The sequence below is a fragment of the Poecilia formosa genome, unplaced genomic scaffold (assembly GCF_000485575.1).
Source record: "Poecilia formosa unplaced genomic scaffold, Poecilia_formosa-5.1.2 Scaffold172, whole genome shotgun sequence".
NCBI lineage: Eukaryota > Metazoa > Chordata > Actinopteri > Cyprinodontiformes > Poeciliidae > Poecilia > Poecilia formosa.
In genome coordinates, this window is record NW_006800111.1 from 1,204,695 (window position 1) to 1,219,910 (window position 15,216).

Here is a 15,216-nt window from a genome sequence, read left to right on the forward strand (position 1 = left end):
ATTTAGATAACAGTAAGAAAAATGAACCAGTCATTTTGTATCATTAAAAGCATTCCAATTATTTTCTCATAAAATGAAACTTAAGCAAAACTTTGTCTCGAATTCATGATCCTGTATGTTTCAATGCAACTTGGTGAACTAATGTCTAAGGATGCTCCAAAACTCATTAAATCATATTTTTCAAACTAGTATGACGCTGTTGAGCTAAGTGCTATATGAATGTAGCTCATTTTTAAATAGCTACCACTGGTGTCAGATTATTGCTTTAAAAACAAACTGACAAAACATAATTTACCCTGCCCCCGCTCGAGATTGAATCAAAAGTTGGCTTGTCTCATAGTAGCTTCACAGTATGGATGAAAGCAACCAGGTTATTGTAGATTACAAATATTTATTTCTGTATGTTTTTTAGTTTAGTTGTATAGGATACGTCTCATAAAGAGTAGGAAAAAGGTGAAAATGATTTATTATGGCATAAACTTTTAAAGTCTTTCAAAAGCCACTGTATTTTTAATGCATTATCTTCACTCTCCCATCTTTAGTCAGACCACTCTGTTGCAGTTCTCCTCCTGACCTGTAGATGGCGCCCCTGTTAGACAAGCTTCAATGATTTTTTTTTTTTTTTTTTTTTTTTACTGTTTCGTGTGCAACAAAGTACCGAGCTCGACAGTTACGAAGAAGGGAAAGCCACCCTTTCTGAGAATCTTTATTTTGCTCCAGTTTCATAGCTGATTTTTCACATTTCCCCCAAACCTTTCTGCAACATATCAGGAGTTTAACTGAACCTGAACCAACCGTTGTTCGGTCTTTTGGTCAGTGTTGGGACGCTTTGTGGAGGAGCAAGTTTTTTCCCCCTTTCTTTTCAGTGCTTAGTCGTTTTGTTGAGCTGCCACTGGGGAAAAAAACCGAACCAGGACTAAAAGCGGCGAGTTGACGAACCAGAAATACACCGGAGAACCGCGGCCCCAGCCGCCGCCGCCAGCGCAACGGGGAGTCGGGGCCCGAGAGGGAGCCTGCCAGGCCCTCGGCTTGATGCACCCAGCCTGCCTTGCTGCCACAGCGACAGTCCGGGATGGGGGAAACCAAAATTATCTACCACCTCGACGACCAGGAGACACCGTACCTTGTAAAGCTTCCCGTGCCTGCGGACAAAGTCACGCTAGCGGACTTCAAAAATGTCCTGAAGAAACCAAACTACAAGTTCTTCTTCAAATCTATGGACGATGACTTCGGGTAACTAAAGGGGGTTATTATCATTGTGTGTGTACCGCGGGGTTAGGATAACGACCCTATGTTGTCTTAATGACTATGCTGCTGAAATAGGCTGTTGTTAACTAATCCACTCCCGATCCAATTGTGTTCTCCCCATTTTTCTTTTACATTGCCAGGTTGTTGGTGCTCTTGTCGTTTCTTTGTTAGCTGCTAGCTTCCACCACGGATCTGCTCTGCGTCCAGACCTCCGTTTGTTTACATTGCTTGTCTCGAATTTGTTTGACCAAGTTTGGTGTTACAGTCCCCCGAATCAGAAACAATAAAAAAAAAATTACTGGAATGACTTTTAAATATTTAATAGACAAAACTGAAATTGTGGTCACTGACCTGAGTGGTGGATTCTTGGTCTGACTTTAGTACTGTCAGATGTAGGTACATGCATATATGCTAACTTACTAGTGTCAAAAATGTCCAGGGCCAGTTTGAGTCGGTGAGACCTGCAGGCCCCTGCTGCTGTTGTTGTCTATTAGCCAGAGGAATGTAGAGTTGGACACAGGAATGTCCTCTTCATCACTCTGGCAGCTTTATGAGCATTGCCTTTTGTGTTAAAACACAGCAGGGAAAAGTGGACAATTTATCCTCCTTTAGACAGAGTCTGTCTAGATTTCTAAGAATTAGAAAGACTGTATGTAACATTTTTGGCAACACTTGCGCCAGTTTTCCAATGTTGCCCCTGAATAAACTTCCACTAGGGTGGGGCAAAAACTTGTAAAATAAATTGCAAGAGGGAAATACTCATTCCTGTTTATTATATAATGAGGGAAAAAAAGCCACCTAAACCTCAGCTCTGAACTGTGACTATTTAATGACATACTCATGTAGTTTTTATGCCATTATTTTTTCGAGGAAGTTTCATTAAGCTTTGATATTTTTCCTTGGATATATAGCTGTAACACTTTTTGGAACATTGAATTTCTGCCAATTTTATTCTTGTGAGGCAAAGCGTTGTTAAAGTCTAAGTTTTGCTTTATATGGCCATCTGTAAGAATACATTATTGCTGCAGAATGTGAGGAACTGTATGAGTTTATTTTTATTTTTTTAAATCTGGGTGTCATGGTATTTAGTTCATTTTGCAAAAGAAAAAAACATTTGGCTTAAATATAGCAATGATATACCAAATTACTTATATCTGGTGTGCATAAAATACACAACGGAAGATCCAGAACAATAAAGATGTACAATTTGAAGCAGAAGCAAAAGGTATTTTATTAAAAGTGGTTTCAGCTCAGTTATTAGACAGACTTTCAATCATGTTTTGTAACATTCAGAATGGAAACAGTTTTTACTCAAGTTGAAAACTTACTAAACAGTTTATGAACCCCATGTCTTATGAAAAACTGGATTCTGTTTTTTTTTTTGCATAAAAATGTAAACAAAGATGCATAAAATGGTTTGGACGCTTCTCTTTAAAAACGAGCAGCAACTTTTCACACTCGTCCTAAAATAATTTACCACTGTTTATAACCACAATAATCTCTTCTGAGATTTACTTTAATTTCAATGCAGGTGCATAGTTCCTGTTCACTAATGTAGAAAAAACACCCATTCAGTGAAGTTGTAGTTATCGAGCCGCCATTGCATAAACATCAGTTTTTCCCATCTGTGTCATGTGAGTGTAACAAGCTGGTGTTATTTGTGAATTAGCTGGGCTATGTGCTGTTGTATCCACCTTTTAGCAGTTTCCAAACTTGTAACTTTAAGAAAAAGTTTCTTTGTTTAACTCTTGTCACCTGAGGTCTTGTGCTTTGAACAACACTTTAAAAGAGAGGGAAAAAAAGCAAAAGTTGCCTCAGTGTTTGTTATTGCAAATGGATGCATTATCATCTTCATTGCTTCAAAATGCGCCCTCGTATTTACTCATTCTTTGTTTTTGTATTAGTAACTTTTGACTGAAAAAACTCTCTCTCTCTCTCTCCCTCTCTCTCTCTCTCTCTCTCTCTTTCTCTTTGCAGAGTGGTAAAGGAGGAGATTTCTGACGACAACGCCAGGCTGCCCTGCTTCAATGGAAGAGTGGTGTCATGGGTAAGCTCCGAATGAGTCCTGGAGTATGCTTTGTTTGCTTTGTGCGTGTGTGCGTGTGTGTGTGTGTGTTTGTTCACTGTGCTCGAGTTGTAATTGAGTACCATTGAAGTGTATCGGTAATTACCATCTGTTGTGCACCAACCATGACCATACATCATCTCCAGGGAGTGGCCTTAAGCATCTGTGCAGTAATGTTATTATCAGATAATGATCCTCGAATGAACACACGGACGCTTCTTTTTTTTTTTTTTGTCCCCGACAGTTTTTCCTTTTCAACTCGTCGATGAACAAATAAACCTCAACAGCTTTCAAACATTTCCTCCAAAGTCGCTGCACAAACTAATCAACACGACTAGTCAACACGTAGATCATCGTTTAGTATTTATCTCCTTTAGAGCTTCTACCAGTAACTCTCCTATGTCAAGAAGTAGATCTGGTGCTGGTTCATAGCCTCCCTTCCTGTTTGCCCAAATGAAATTAAAAGCAAGTGAAATCACAGGATAGCAGGAAAATGCCCAATAACAAAGCCTCTCACTTCTCTTCATCTAACGAGAAGATTGAATCTCACAGGGAGGAGAGAGTAAACTTAAAGAGGAAGAATGTTCTGTGTCTGGATGGAAGAGATGGATGCCTCTTGTTAATGCCCCACCATGTGGTTACAATTATAGCTTTTATTTATTTTATTTTTTTTTCTCTCTCTAAGCTTAATCAACACAGAGCTGCTGCTGTCTGTTTACTTCTCCTTTTTTGTGGTAATTTTCATTAGCGTGTTTAGAGATTGTGTGACTGGATTTTTAAAAAAATAATAAATCACATCCTCCGTCGTCCACGTGCACGACGACGCTCACCTCTGTAGGGCTGTTGAAATTTTCCACAAACGGGGGCAGAGTTATTTCTGCTACATCCATTTGTTTGTCTACAGCGCTCATCTGTTGTTTCAGTCATCTGATCGGTTGTCCTCCGGGCGTCCGGCGGCAGATCTCGGCGCTGCTCGACAAACGGAATGATGCCGTGCTTTACTGTCGGCCGAGTAATTAAACGTATCATAAAAATATTTTGGAAGTTTTTTCCATTTGGTCCTTTTGTTGAAAATGTAAACTCTGCCTCCAACATGGTGTTAAAGACACTATCTGGTTCGTTTTGTTTCTCACCCAAAAATGTATGCAATGAAAAAAGTTACAAAAATGAGTTTTTGAATTTGGCTTTGTGCACAGATGTGTTGATGACATCTCAAGAAGCAAACCAATGAGACGGCATCAGTTAACGTCATTTTTTGACATGAGTGTTAAAGTCTCATTTTGGATGACCCATTTCCTCTTCATAAACCTATTTAGTAATTCACCAATCAGTCGCCCGGAGATCAAAATCAAATCTTCCAATCAGCTCCGACCAGGGACTGGCAGGTCAAATACTGAAAAACCCGTTTTAAAAATTATTTTCGTTATATCTATCAAAACTCAGAACCTCCATTATTTTTAATCTATAATTGCGTCAAACACCAAAATGTACTTCAGTGCGCTTTTATTTATTTATTTTTTACTTGGTAGTAAATTAGGTAAAGGTTAAGGACATGTGTTTTTCATAGGTGGGAATAATGTGTAATTTTCTGCCAGATTCAAAACGGTTACCTCTATTAAGCTGCAGCACCTGGTTTTTCCACTGAGTTTTAACTCTCAGTGCAAATTGAGGTCAAAGAAAATGTACTGTTGTTTAACTTTACTTAAACGCGTCGTGTTCTTACACTGTGAATGTTTTTAATCTACTGGTTCTAAACTAAGGCTGCATGATTGTAGAACCAAATTTCTTTGTGAAAAAATGTCCCACTACTTTTTTTCCCCCCCATTTCAAAACGCTGCAACTGTTGCTAGAATATCAGTATTTTTGCAAAATCCTGGTCACCAACATCCAAATTATTGGTGGGAATGAAAAAGTCCATCCAATTGGCCAGATAAACTAATAGCAAGCATATTTGGAATGTATTGCACTTTGTTTGTGATGGCCTCCCGATTATTGGATGTAAGCGGTCCTCTGCATTGACGATGCTGGATATAGTGAAATTACAATGTTAAGCAGCTCTATCTCGAACTGAACAGTCTTCATCTGGAACTTTTACTTTTCATCTTGTGAGATTCAATCTTTTTCTTAGACATCATAATTTCAGAGGCTTTGAAGGGGGAAAAAAAACCTATTAAATAATGCAAACAAAGGGGAGAAAATCCAAATGGGTGTGATCAAGAAGTCTGACCAGTTGCCTTTTGCCTTAAAGTGATGTCATCTGAGGCATGTGAGTGCTTGTTTTTGGGAAGGTAGGGTTTATTAGAAAATGTTTTACAAACAAAAAATGTAAATGTATATAATTTTAAAAATTCCCGTCTTGCACATGACAAACGCCTCAAGATCAGTTTGAAGAATCTTACAGAAGCGTGTCTAATAGCTTTAACACACTGTTTAGTTGGACACTAGTACTCGGCAGTCTTTCCTCGCTCTCTGACTGATTTTTACTCTGTTTGTGGATAGTTGGTGTCAGGAGATGGAGCTCACACAGACGGAGGCTCGGTGGCCGACAGTTTAGAGCAGACGCCCCCTCTGGAGAGAACCGGGGGAATCGGAGACTCGAGACCACCTTCCTACCAGTGAGCATATTGAACGACAGATCGGTTTTGTCTGTTTTATTTTTATTTTTTTTCTGTGCCATGGTTGAGAAAACTAGACAGGCTTTTGCTTCCTATTCTCTGAAGAAAGAACATTTAATCTTTTTGTCCTTGGGTTTGTGTAGGAGTACAAAATGTAGCAGTTACGTTTTTCTTCCCATCTTCTTTACAGTTTACTTATTAAAAGAGGAAATCTCTTTAGGAAACCCGTCAATGCTGTAATATGATTCTAAAATATTCCACGCAGGCATGATGGTCAAACAAATGCAACGCTCACAAAAGAAGTTCTTGTCATTTCCGCCAAACAGCCTCTCTCCATGCAGATGATTTCGACCAAGAGAGATTAGTTGTAAACATTTATTTTAATGACCCAGCTGCTCTGATACTGACCAGGAGTCGCTCTGTGTCTGAGTCTCTCTCTCTCTCTTGCCTTCGCTCCGTCTTCAGTGGGAAAGCAGCAAGCGGGCGGAACAGCTTGGACAATGACACAGAAACCGGCTCCATTGTGTCGCAAAGGAGAGACAGAGACAGGGAGAGGCCGAGACGGAAACACACAAACGACCATGGTCAGAAAGTCCTGCCGCCTGCTGAGCTCTTAATGCATTGTTCAGTTTGTTGGATTTGCAAAATTCTGTGTCAGTCATTTGGACGTTCATATAGCTACAGTTACCTTGTTACAATGAAAAGTAATTTTATTTATCTTATTGAGCTTTGGTGATATGTAAGGTAGATTATTTCCATTAAGGTGAGGATGAAAAAAAAAGTTTGACATGACAAAAAGCATTACATTTAACTTAACTCAAAGTAGTTACTTGGAAACAAAACTACATGGAGCTTTAATACCCAGTTAGAGATGTTTGATTTGATGTTTTTTTGTTTTCTGGAGTGCCACTGCTCAGTTCTGACGTTTAATTAAAGTGCTGTGCTGCTGCAGGTGGGAGGCAGAACGGGTATTCATCACGAACGATGGGACGCGGAGCAGCCGACTACGACAGCTGTTCATCCTTCATGAGCAGCGAGCTGGAGTCCACTTCCTGCTTCGATTCAGAGGACGACGACGCAACCAGCAGGTCAGAGGTTCTATACGGCTGTCCTGAGAATTTTAGGACATTTAGTTGATTGTTTATGTCAGAGTGAAGCAAAATTGTAACCGTCTTTTGTTATTCACAACACATTAAATCGATCAGTTTTTGTTATCAAGTTTTTGTGAAGCTTTGACAGTTTCCATTTCATATAAAACGTTCTGTGATTCAAGCACATGTAAGAGAAACACATGTTTTTTCTTTGTTTTGGCTTTTAGCCTCACCTTTATTACTAAAATGTGAATTTTGACTTGGCAGCTTCCGTACCGGTGCTTAAATGCTGCTCATAAAAAAAAAAAAGACTTGTTTATGACTAATTTTGTAAAGTGTTAAATACTCTTAATGTATTCTAGAGTTGTAGTTTCTACACTATATGTAAAATTCTAAAAAAAAAAATAAAAAAAAATTGTTGCTTGTTTAGGTTTAGTAGCTCCACTGAGCAGAGCTCATCGAGATTAATGAGACGACATCGCCGTCGCCGACGGAAACCGAAGGCCTCCAACATGGACAGGGTGAGACGGCACAGACCTTTGAGTAAACCACAGCAATTCAACTACAGATGTTCTGATGAAAGTTCCCTCCAGATTTAAATGTTTCTTTTTGCTTTGATTCCCCCCCCCCACTAAGCTATTCACTCATTTTCTTCAACGCTCTTTGCAGTCTTCATCATTCAGCAGCATCACAGATTCCACCATGTCTCTGAACATTATCACCGTAACTCTTAACATGGGTAAGTCACATGTCCATGTTAGACTTGGCTGTCACCACAAACTGTCTTCTTTCACTTTTTAAACCCTGCCTCTCTCCCTTCCTTCCTTCACAGAGAAGTACAACTTCTTGGGCATCAGTATTGTGGGTCAGAGTAATGAGAGGGGAGATGGAGGAATCTACATCGGTTCTATCATGAAGGGAGGAGCTGTGGCTGCAGATGGACGGATAGAGCCAGGCGACATGCTCTTGCAGGTGTGAATATGTACAAAAACTAAAAGAGAAATGGATTTCCCAAAAGTTTTTTGTGGGGGGGGCATACTTTACACATTGAATAGAAAAGAGCTTTCTTGCATCAGATGCACGTATGCATTTATAACACTGCACAGTTGCATCTAGTTTGAAATCATAATTTTTCTCAGGGTATTTCCTCCGAATGCAACTGTTTTTAACTGGCTATGCAGTTTTATTTGTTTGGTAATTTTCAACATTTACATGCACTGGTCAAAAAAGAAAACATACACAAAGCAAAAAGAAAAAAAAATAGTACAGACCTAGACAGACTTAAATTACTGTCAATACCAAGAACTAAAGTGTTGGATTATTTCACCTTAGCGTTTTTTTTACACATACAGCATAATCAAAATCAAAACAGCAGAGTCACTGTTAACAAACTCGTAAAAGAAAATAACCATAATCAAACCTTTCTCTATTTGTTTAGTAAGTTATTTTTCGTCTTCTTTTGTTTTTTTTATTTAAACAGTGAAAAACACAGATTTAACTCCTTATTAGTCCTTCAAATTGGAAGTACAATTGCTCTTAATATTTTTCCTGACATTTAGTTTTTTTAAGCAAGCCCTTAATATCTTGTAAACTATGTTTATGGGGGGGAAAAATTTCTTTCCCAAACTCTTATATGCTGTAGTTTGAGACATGCAGCAAGTCCAAATAATGGCTTTGCACAGTGGGATTTACTGGCACAACAGAGGAACTGTTGTGTGGGAATTAATTTAGAGTGTGCTATGCTGTTGGCAAAACGCAGACAGCCTGACTCTGTTTAATTTTCGGACCTTTGTTCCCTGTGTAGGTGAACGACATAAACTTTGAGAATATGAGCAACGACGACGCGGTCCGGGTGCTGAGGGACATCGTGCACAAACCGGGGTTAGTTGCCACCATTAATACGCTCCGCATAATAATCCCCATAAAACAGGAGTCTGTTCAAGTTGGAGATAATTTTCTAATGGTTATATTTAATGCTAATGGTCTGTGTTTCAAACAGCCCCATTACTCTGACTGTTGCAAAGTGCTGGGACCCGAACCCTCGAAGCTGTTTCGCTCTCCCCAGGAGTGAGTTGTCGTTTCTTCTTTTATTATTCTTTTTAGACAGGTTGGGAAATAGACTGAGAGGGTGAAGAGACACGTTTTTTTGTTGTTTTTTTTTCTAATTGGAAATGTGTTAAATTGGCAGGACACATTGAATCACAGTCGTCATCAAAATGTTGCTGTTTGCAATAATTGCGATTGTAAAGAACTGCTCGCCTGCAATGTTTAATAGACTGTTATAATTCAGCATCATTTGAAATCTAGCAATGCGTTTGGCACTGTTGAAAGGTCTGCATATGCGTATAGATGGCTGAGCTGCTAAAACCCAAGTGGATTGTGGGAGACATTGTGGTGATGGACAACATGGCGACGAGGGAGGGGATGTCACAATTTCTAACAGTAATAATACCTCGTTTTCGTTTCAGCTATTTTATTTCAAATGAATTGAACGTGCAGGTTTGGTTTAATTAAATGTCTTTGGGAAAACAAATTGGATTTCTGCAAATGAAAGCAACATAACTCGCCTGTCTTGGCATCAAGGCGAACCGCTTTTAACCGCTTTCCTCCTCGCATTCAACAGGCGAGCCCATCCGGCCCATCGACCCAGCTGCATGGGTGTCCCACACAGCCGCCATGACCGGGGTTTACCCTCCGTACGGCATGAGCCCTTCCATGAGCACCGTCACCTCCACCAGCTCCTCCATCAGCAGCTCCATTCCCGAGACAGAAAGTGAGTCATATCGCCCTCCACCGCTGCCTGCTGTGGCTTGTTATTGCGGCATTTGTATCCCAACTGTCGTCACTTTTGCTAAGGCTCCACGTAGTCTGCTACCATGTGAAAGCCGTTGCTTCGGGTTTGTTTTCAGTATTGCAGTGTGATTGTTTAGCAGCTCTGCTATCACAAACCTTCTGACTTTTAATAATGCAGCAACATCATCTCTCACCAACACGCTGCTAAGACTCGAAGCGTGGCCTCGCCCTTAAACTGCATTCCTGGGATGGCTCTCTGTCCCAGTTTTCAGCCCCACAGCTTCCATCTGTTCAATAACTCTTCCCCCAAAACTGAGCTATAACTCACAAGTTTTAATCTTCCCTGTAATCGTTGGAAACGAGAAGTTTTGGCTTCGTTTCCAGGAGAGACGCGTATCCTCTTTCTGCGACGTTTTCGACCGGCTTTTGATTCGATTTGCATTTCTGTAGTTTTTTCGCTCTGAGATGAAACATGTGTGTCATACACTTACAAAAAGTCATAAAAGACGTATCATTGCTTTGGAATGCTGGCTTTATTTCAAATGCAGCAACAAAGAAGTTTAGTAGAAAGAAAAATATTGCAGTTAAAAACATTTATGGCATCTTCAGCATAGCTAGTTTTATGTGTAATATTGCAGATGGCTTTGCATCTAAGGGTGGATTTAGTTAGCTACAGATTTTTTTTCTCCATTCTTTATCAAAAATATTCTATCTTGGAATGTGGTGAGCCCCGAGTTTAATGATTTATGAGGTAGATTGACGTACATTTTCTACAATCTGGTTGTTTTGCAGCTGCTAAGATGTTTGTTTGGCTAAAGCTAGTTTTAAAATCACAATGAAAACAGCCCAGCAAATCCATTTAAGCTCAGACTACAGGAAACCAGACATTATTTAAGGCAAATTCCAAAACATTATTATTTTTTTTTTTGCATTTGTCCCAGTAACACAATTGAGTGGTTCTGGAATCACTGTGGGGGAAAAAAAACAACAACAACAACAATGTAGCTCAGTTTCTTACATGATATTGTCTGATATTTCTGTCCTGCAAACTACTAAGATTTGTTGTCTTGCGTCCCACAGGATTTGATGACTTTCATCTCTCGATCCATAGCGACATGACAACGGTTGCTAAGGCCATGGCCTGTCCAGAGTCGGGTCTGGAGGTGCGGGACAGGATGTGGCTGAAGATAACAATCGCCAACGCCTTTATTGGTGTGTTTATCGGAGAAGGGGGGACATGGTTGAGAGTCAGTTTACATACACCGCCTCACAAAAGTGTTCATACATACCTCTTGAATTTCTCTACATGTAATCATGTCTCAGACACAAAATTCAGTATATTTTATCACAAGTTTGTGTGATAGACCAGCACGACGGAGAGCATAATTGTGAAAGGAAAGGTGCGTTAGAAAACTTCAGTGGGACTTCTTATTTTCATCAAGGACATGTATGGAGAAAGTTGTTCAGAGTTGATGGGAAGGCGGATGAGTCATTTCAGGCTAACTCTGGATCCAAACAATTTTTTTTTTTCTTTTTTTTTTGGAGACTGCTGTGAGGCTGTGGCAGAGTTTCACCTTGCAACGGCACAATGACCTTGAACATGCGGCCACAGCTACAGTGGAGCAATTCAGAGCATAGTCATAATATTTGAGAAAATGCTTGAAAACCATGAGTCCTGTGGCCTTCACATCATTCTTATTTTTTAGATTGTCTCTGCTTAGTCTGTAGTTCAGGATTGTCTGTAGTGCCTAAATACTTTTTTTTTTTTTTTTTTGCATATTTGTTTGATTTCTTATGAGATTTCACAGCAATCTAGTGTGGACATGTAAAGAATGTCGTGTGGCCTAGTCGGTGAAGATTAGGTTCGTTAGAAATGTGAGCTTTGTGTTTTCTAAAATGTGTTTGGCCCTCTCCATCTCAGGGTCCGATGTGGTGGACTGGCTCTTCCATCATGTGGAAGGGTTCTCAGATCGTCGGGAAGCGCGGAAGTACGCCAGCAACCTGCTGAAAGCCGGCTACATACGGCACACTGTCAACAAGATAACCTTTTCTGAACAGTGCTACTATGTCTTCGGGGACCTTTGTGGCAGTAAGCGGATCTTTTTGTGTGTGTGTCGTAATATTTGCTTAAACAAGGGAGACGAGTGCTAACTAACCAACATCTACAAAGCAACATGTTATATACGGATAGAAAGACTCAACGCGTGAGTGGGAGTCTAAATCAAATTGTGTTTTTTTTTTTCTGTTTTTTTAGATATGGCCCACCTCTCACTACATGACCACGACGGTTCCAGCGGAGGCGCTTCGGACCAGGACACAGTCCCTCCTCTGCCTCACCCAGGTGCTGCTCCCTGGCCAATGCCTCTGCCTTATCAGTTTCCCATCCCGCATCCTTACGACCTGCCGCAGCCTTTCCACGGGGGGCCGGCAGCTGGGAGCGCTGGGAGCCAGCACAGTGGTGAGTTGAGTTTAAAATCCCTCCTGGTTCCCATCAGCACACAAATCACACAGCCAGTTTGTGTACAGTTCAGCATTAAAAACAGATGTAAGCTTACATTCATATCATAGACGAGCATATGTACCTTGTTAATACTATTTCCAAATTAGTCTGTAGTCTAGATCAGCAGTGTTTGAAATCCTCAAAGCCCTTTTTGGAAACAAAACATCTTTTTTTTTTTCCATCTACTGTTAGACATTTTAGATTGTACTTGTACAATCTAAAACATCTCCAACTTTGCACACAGACAGACCAAAAAAAACGTAACCAACAAGTTTCACGAGAACATATTTCCTCCGAGAGGAGGTTAACATTAATGAGCCACTTTTGGCTCTGGGGCTGTAGGTTCAGACCCCTAGTACGCAAACATCCTGCTTGTTAGTCCTCTACTTATTCCTCCAGGGTGGAGAAGCTGTTTCTTATTCTTACTCGTTTGACAATCTGATGTGAAATTCATGTCCACATTCAAAAAAAAAAAAAAAAAAAAAAAAAAAAAAAATATATATATATATATAAATTATTTATTTTTGTTAAGTTTTAGACATCTCCTGCTGTGTCTGACACAGGTGGCTAATTTCAATTCTGATAACTAGTTTCCTGTTGTCTCCCTGCTCCACTGACAGAAGTCAAATAGTTTTTGTATTCATACTATGAATACATTTACAGGTTTGATCGCTGGTTTCGATTGGCTTTATGAGACACAACTGAGCTTAGAGAGAAATGAGGGAAAACCTATTAAAAAAAACACAAAAAAAACTGGCCATATTTACGTCCAGGAATTTTGCGTGTATTTAATGTCTGGGGGAGGAAAAGCAGACTTTGTGGTTTTATGAGGCGTCTGCTTGCGATTTTCAGATATTTCCTGACTAACAACAGCTGGACTCACAGAGACAACATCTTAGTTGTGCTGTTTGTTTTGTGGGGGCAGGAGTTGTGTTGTGTTTCGTGATTTAAAGTGTGCAACATGAAGCAATCCTTAAACAGCCCGAGTGTGTTTTTATGACGTTTTAAACGGATGCTTATTTGCTCTCAGCATTTGTTTTTGTGAATGTTGTGTTGCGTTGAGTTAAATTTTAATCAATGCAGCGATACGAGACAAACTTGTTGGAAAGTTTGAAAAATATATGTATGATAAAGACTTGTATTATTGTTATTACAGGAGTTCAATCTGGCACTGAGGAAAAATGCATTTGACTTTTTATTTGAGTGTATTTATTTAATCAAACTTTGATACATCATAAAGTAGAAACACAATATAATGTTCAAGCTAATGCTTGTGAAACAATTAAAAGGCCACTGAAATAAAAAAAAAACATTAAAGGGAATGATAAGTTTATTATCAGTGGGGTAAAAAAAATACACAGACATTGTGGAAGTCACTTAGATGCCACTATTTGCTGCAGTGGCCATTGAAGACATTCTTTAACCTTCCTTACTCTGCTGTTCACTCTGCGTGATAGAACGATAAACCAGTCCTTATCCAAGTTTTTATAAATTTTTATCTTAAAAAGGTACATATTTGTTTAAAAAGGGCTTCATTGTTTTGTCAGTTCTGATAATTATCCTTTTTTTTTTTTTTCTAACGACTTTTTTTCAGCCCCACTGAATAAATGTACTAAAATTCTTATTGTCAATGAATTTTAATGGAATTGAAGAATACTTTATTTTAAAACTTTTAAAAACAGCTTTGCCAGAGCTTTTTTTCAGTGTATGAATGGCTACATTAACTTCAGCAGTCTAAAGAGTTTCCACAAAATAATTTGCTCTTAATTGTATATAGAAGCAAAATCAAAACTCATACTTTAATTGCCTGCTTTTCCGATTCTTTTCTTTACAGGAAGCAGCGGCTCTAACTGCAGCAAGCACGAGGGTCGGAAATCCGGCGGCAGCGGCAGCGAGTCCGAGATCAGGAGCCACAGAGCTCCTAGCGAGCGCTCAGTAGCTCCCCCTAGCGAGCGCAGCATCCGTAGCTCTGTCAGCCACCGCAGTGCCAACTCGCACTCTATAGCCTACGGGCCCGGCCTCGTCTACGGCCCCCCCGGGCTGCCTCCCCAGCCCACTCATCTGTCCACCGCCGCACCCGGTGCTCCGCAAGGCAGAGAGCTGACGTCGGTGCCTCCCGAGCTGACCGCTTCTCGCCAGTCCCTGCGTATGGCGGTGGGCAACGCCGGAGAGTTCTTTGTTGACGTGATGTGACAATGTGTTGGAGTTGGTAGTAAAGTAGCAGGTCAGATGTTCCCATCTCCTTTCGGGTGAGGAGGACATCATGACATGTCAACGGAGGCAGGAGAGATCGCAAAAGCTGTAACTCAAAGTCTTGATAACTTTTTTTTTTTCCAAAAGCATAAAACCAACCCAGTTTTGCATGCTGATTTAAAAAAAAAATGTCTTCATCACTTGTGCTTTTCTCCCAAATAGTAATGCCCATACTTTCTTCAGTGAAGAAACACCCTAAGCTCAAGATGGAACCAAAGTGTCTTTCTCAGGGTTGGGAAAAGTTTGTTTAAGGACAAAGCCGGAGTGGGAGGGATCTGGTGGAAACGCTCAACTGGGAAGATGACTCGGCTCAAATCCACATGGATGGTTTTCATTTGTGCTGCTATTCCCACCTCCGCTCTGCTTTCCTTATCTAACTCTTCAGCCCTCCCCCTCTCTCCTATCCTTGTCAGGAAAAAAAATAAGAGGATGAAGCACTTTTCCTCTGTTCTTTTAGTCCCCACTCTCTGACCTCTAACAAGGAAATAAATCTGAAGAACACTAAACCTTAACCTTGATTCAAATGTTTAAAGTGTTTGCTTGGCATAAGAGAGAAGGATAGAAAGAAATGAGAAATTTTGTATGTAGGATTACAGTCGTTTTTTACTGTAATGTTGCATTTGTTTTGTTATATACATAGTTGGTCACAAC

At 40.0% G+C, this 15,216-nt stretch overlaps 1 protein-coding gene across 1 annotated transcript; it reads left to right on the forward strand.

The window, feature by feature from the left end:
- The first annotated feature begins 614 nt into the window (after positions 1–614).
- LOC103147008 (segment polarity protein dishevelled homolog DVL-3-like) lies at positions 615–14,984 on the forward strand. The gene is made up of 15 exons (XM_007565142.2): positions 615–1,233; positions 3,226–3,295; positions 5,813–5,928; positions 6,394–6,512; positions 6,881–7,016; positions 7,450–7,540; positions 7,689–7,758; positions 7,852–7,991; positions 8,824–8,900; positions 9,019–9,086; positions 9,643–9,792; positions 10,893–11,024; positions 11,734–11,901; positions 12,067–12,270; positions 14,147–14,984. The coding sequence occupies exons 1-15, from the start codon at positions 1,073–1,075 to the stop codon at positions 14,503–14,505; spliced, it is 2,061 nt and encodes a 686-aa protein (XP_007565204.1). The 5' UTR covers positions 615–1,072; the 3' UTR covers positions 14,506–14,984.
- Positions 14,985–15,216: the final 232 nt, after the last annotated feature.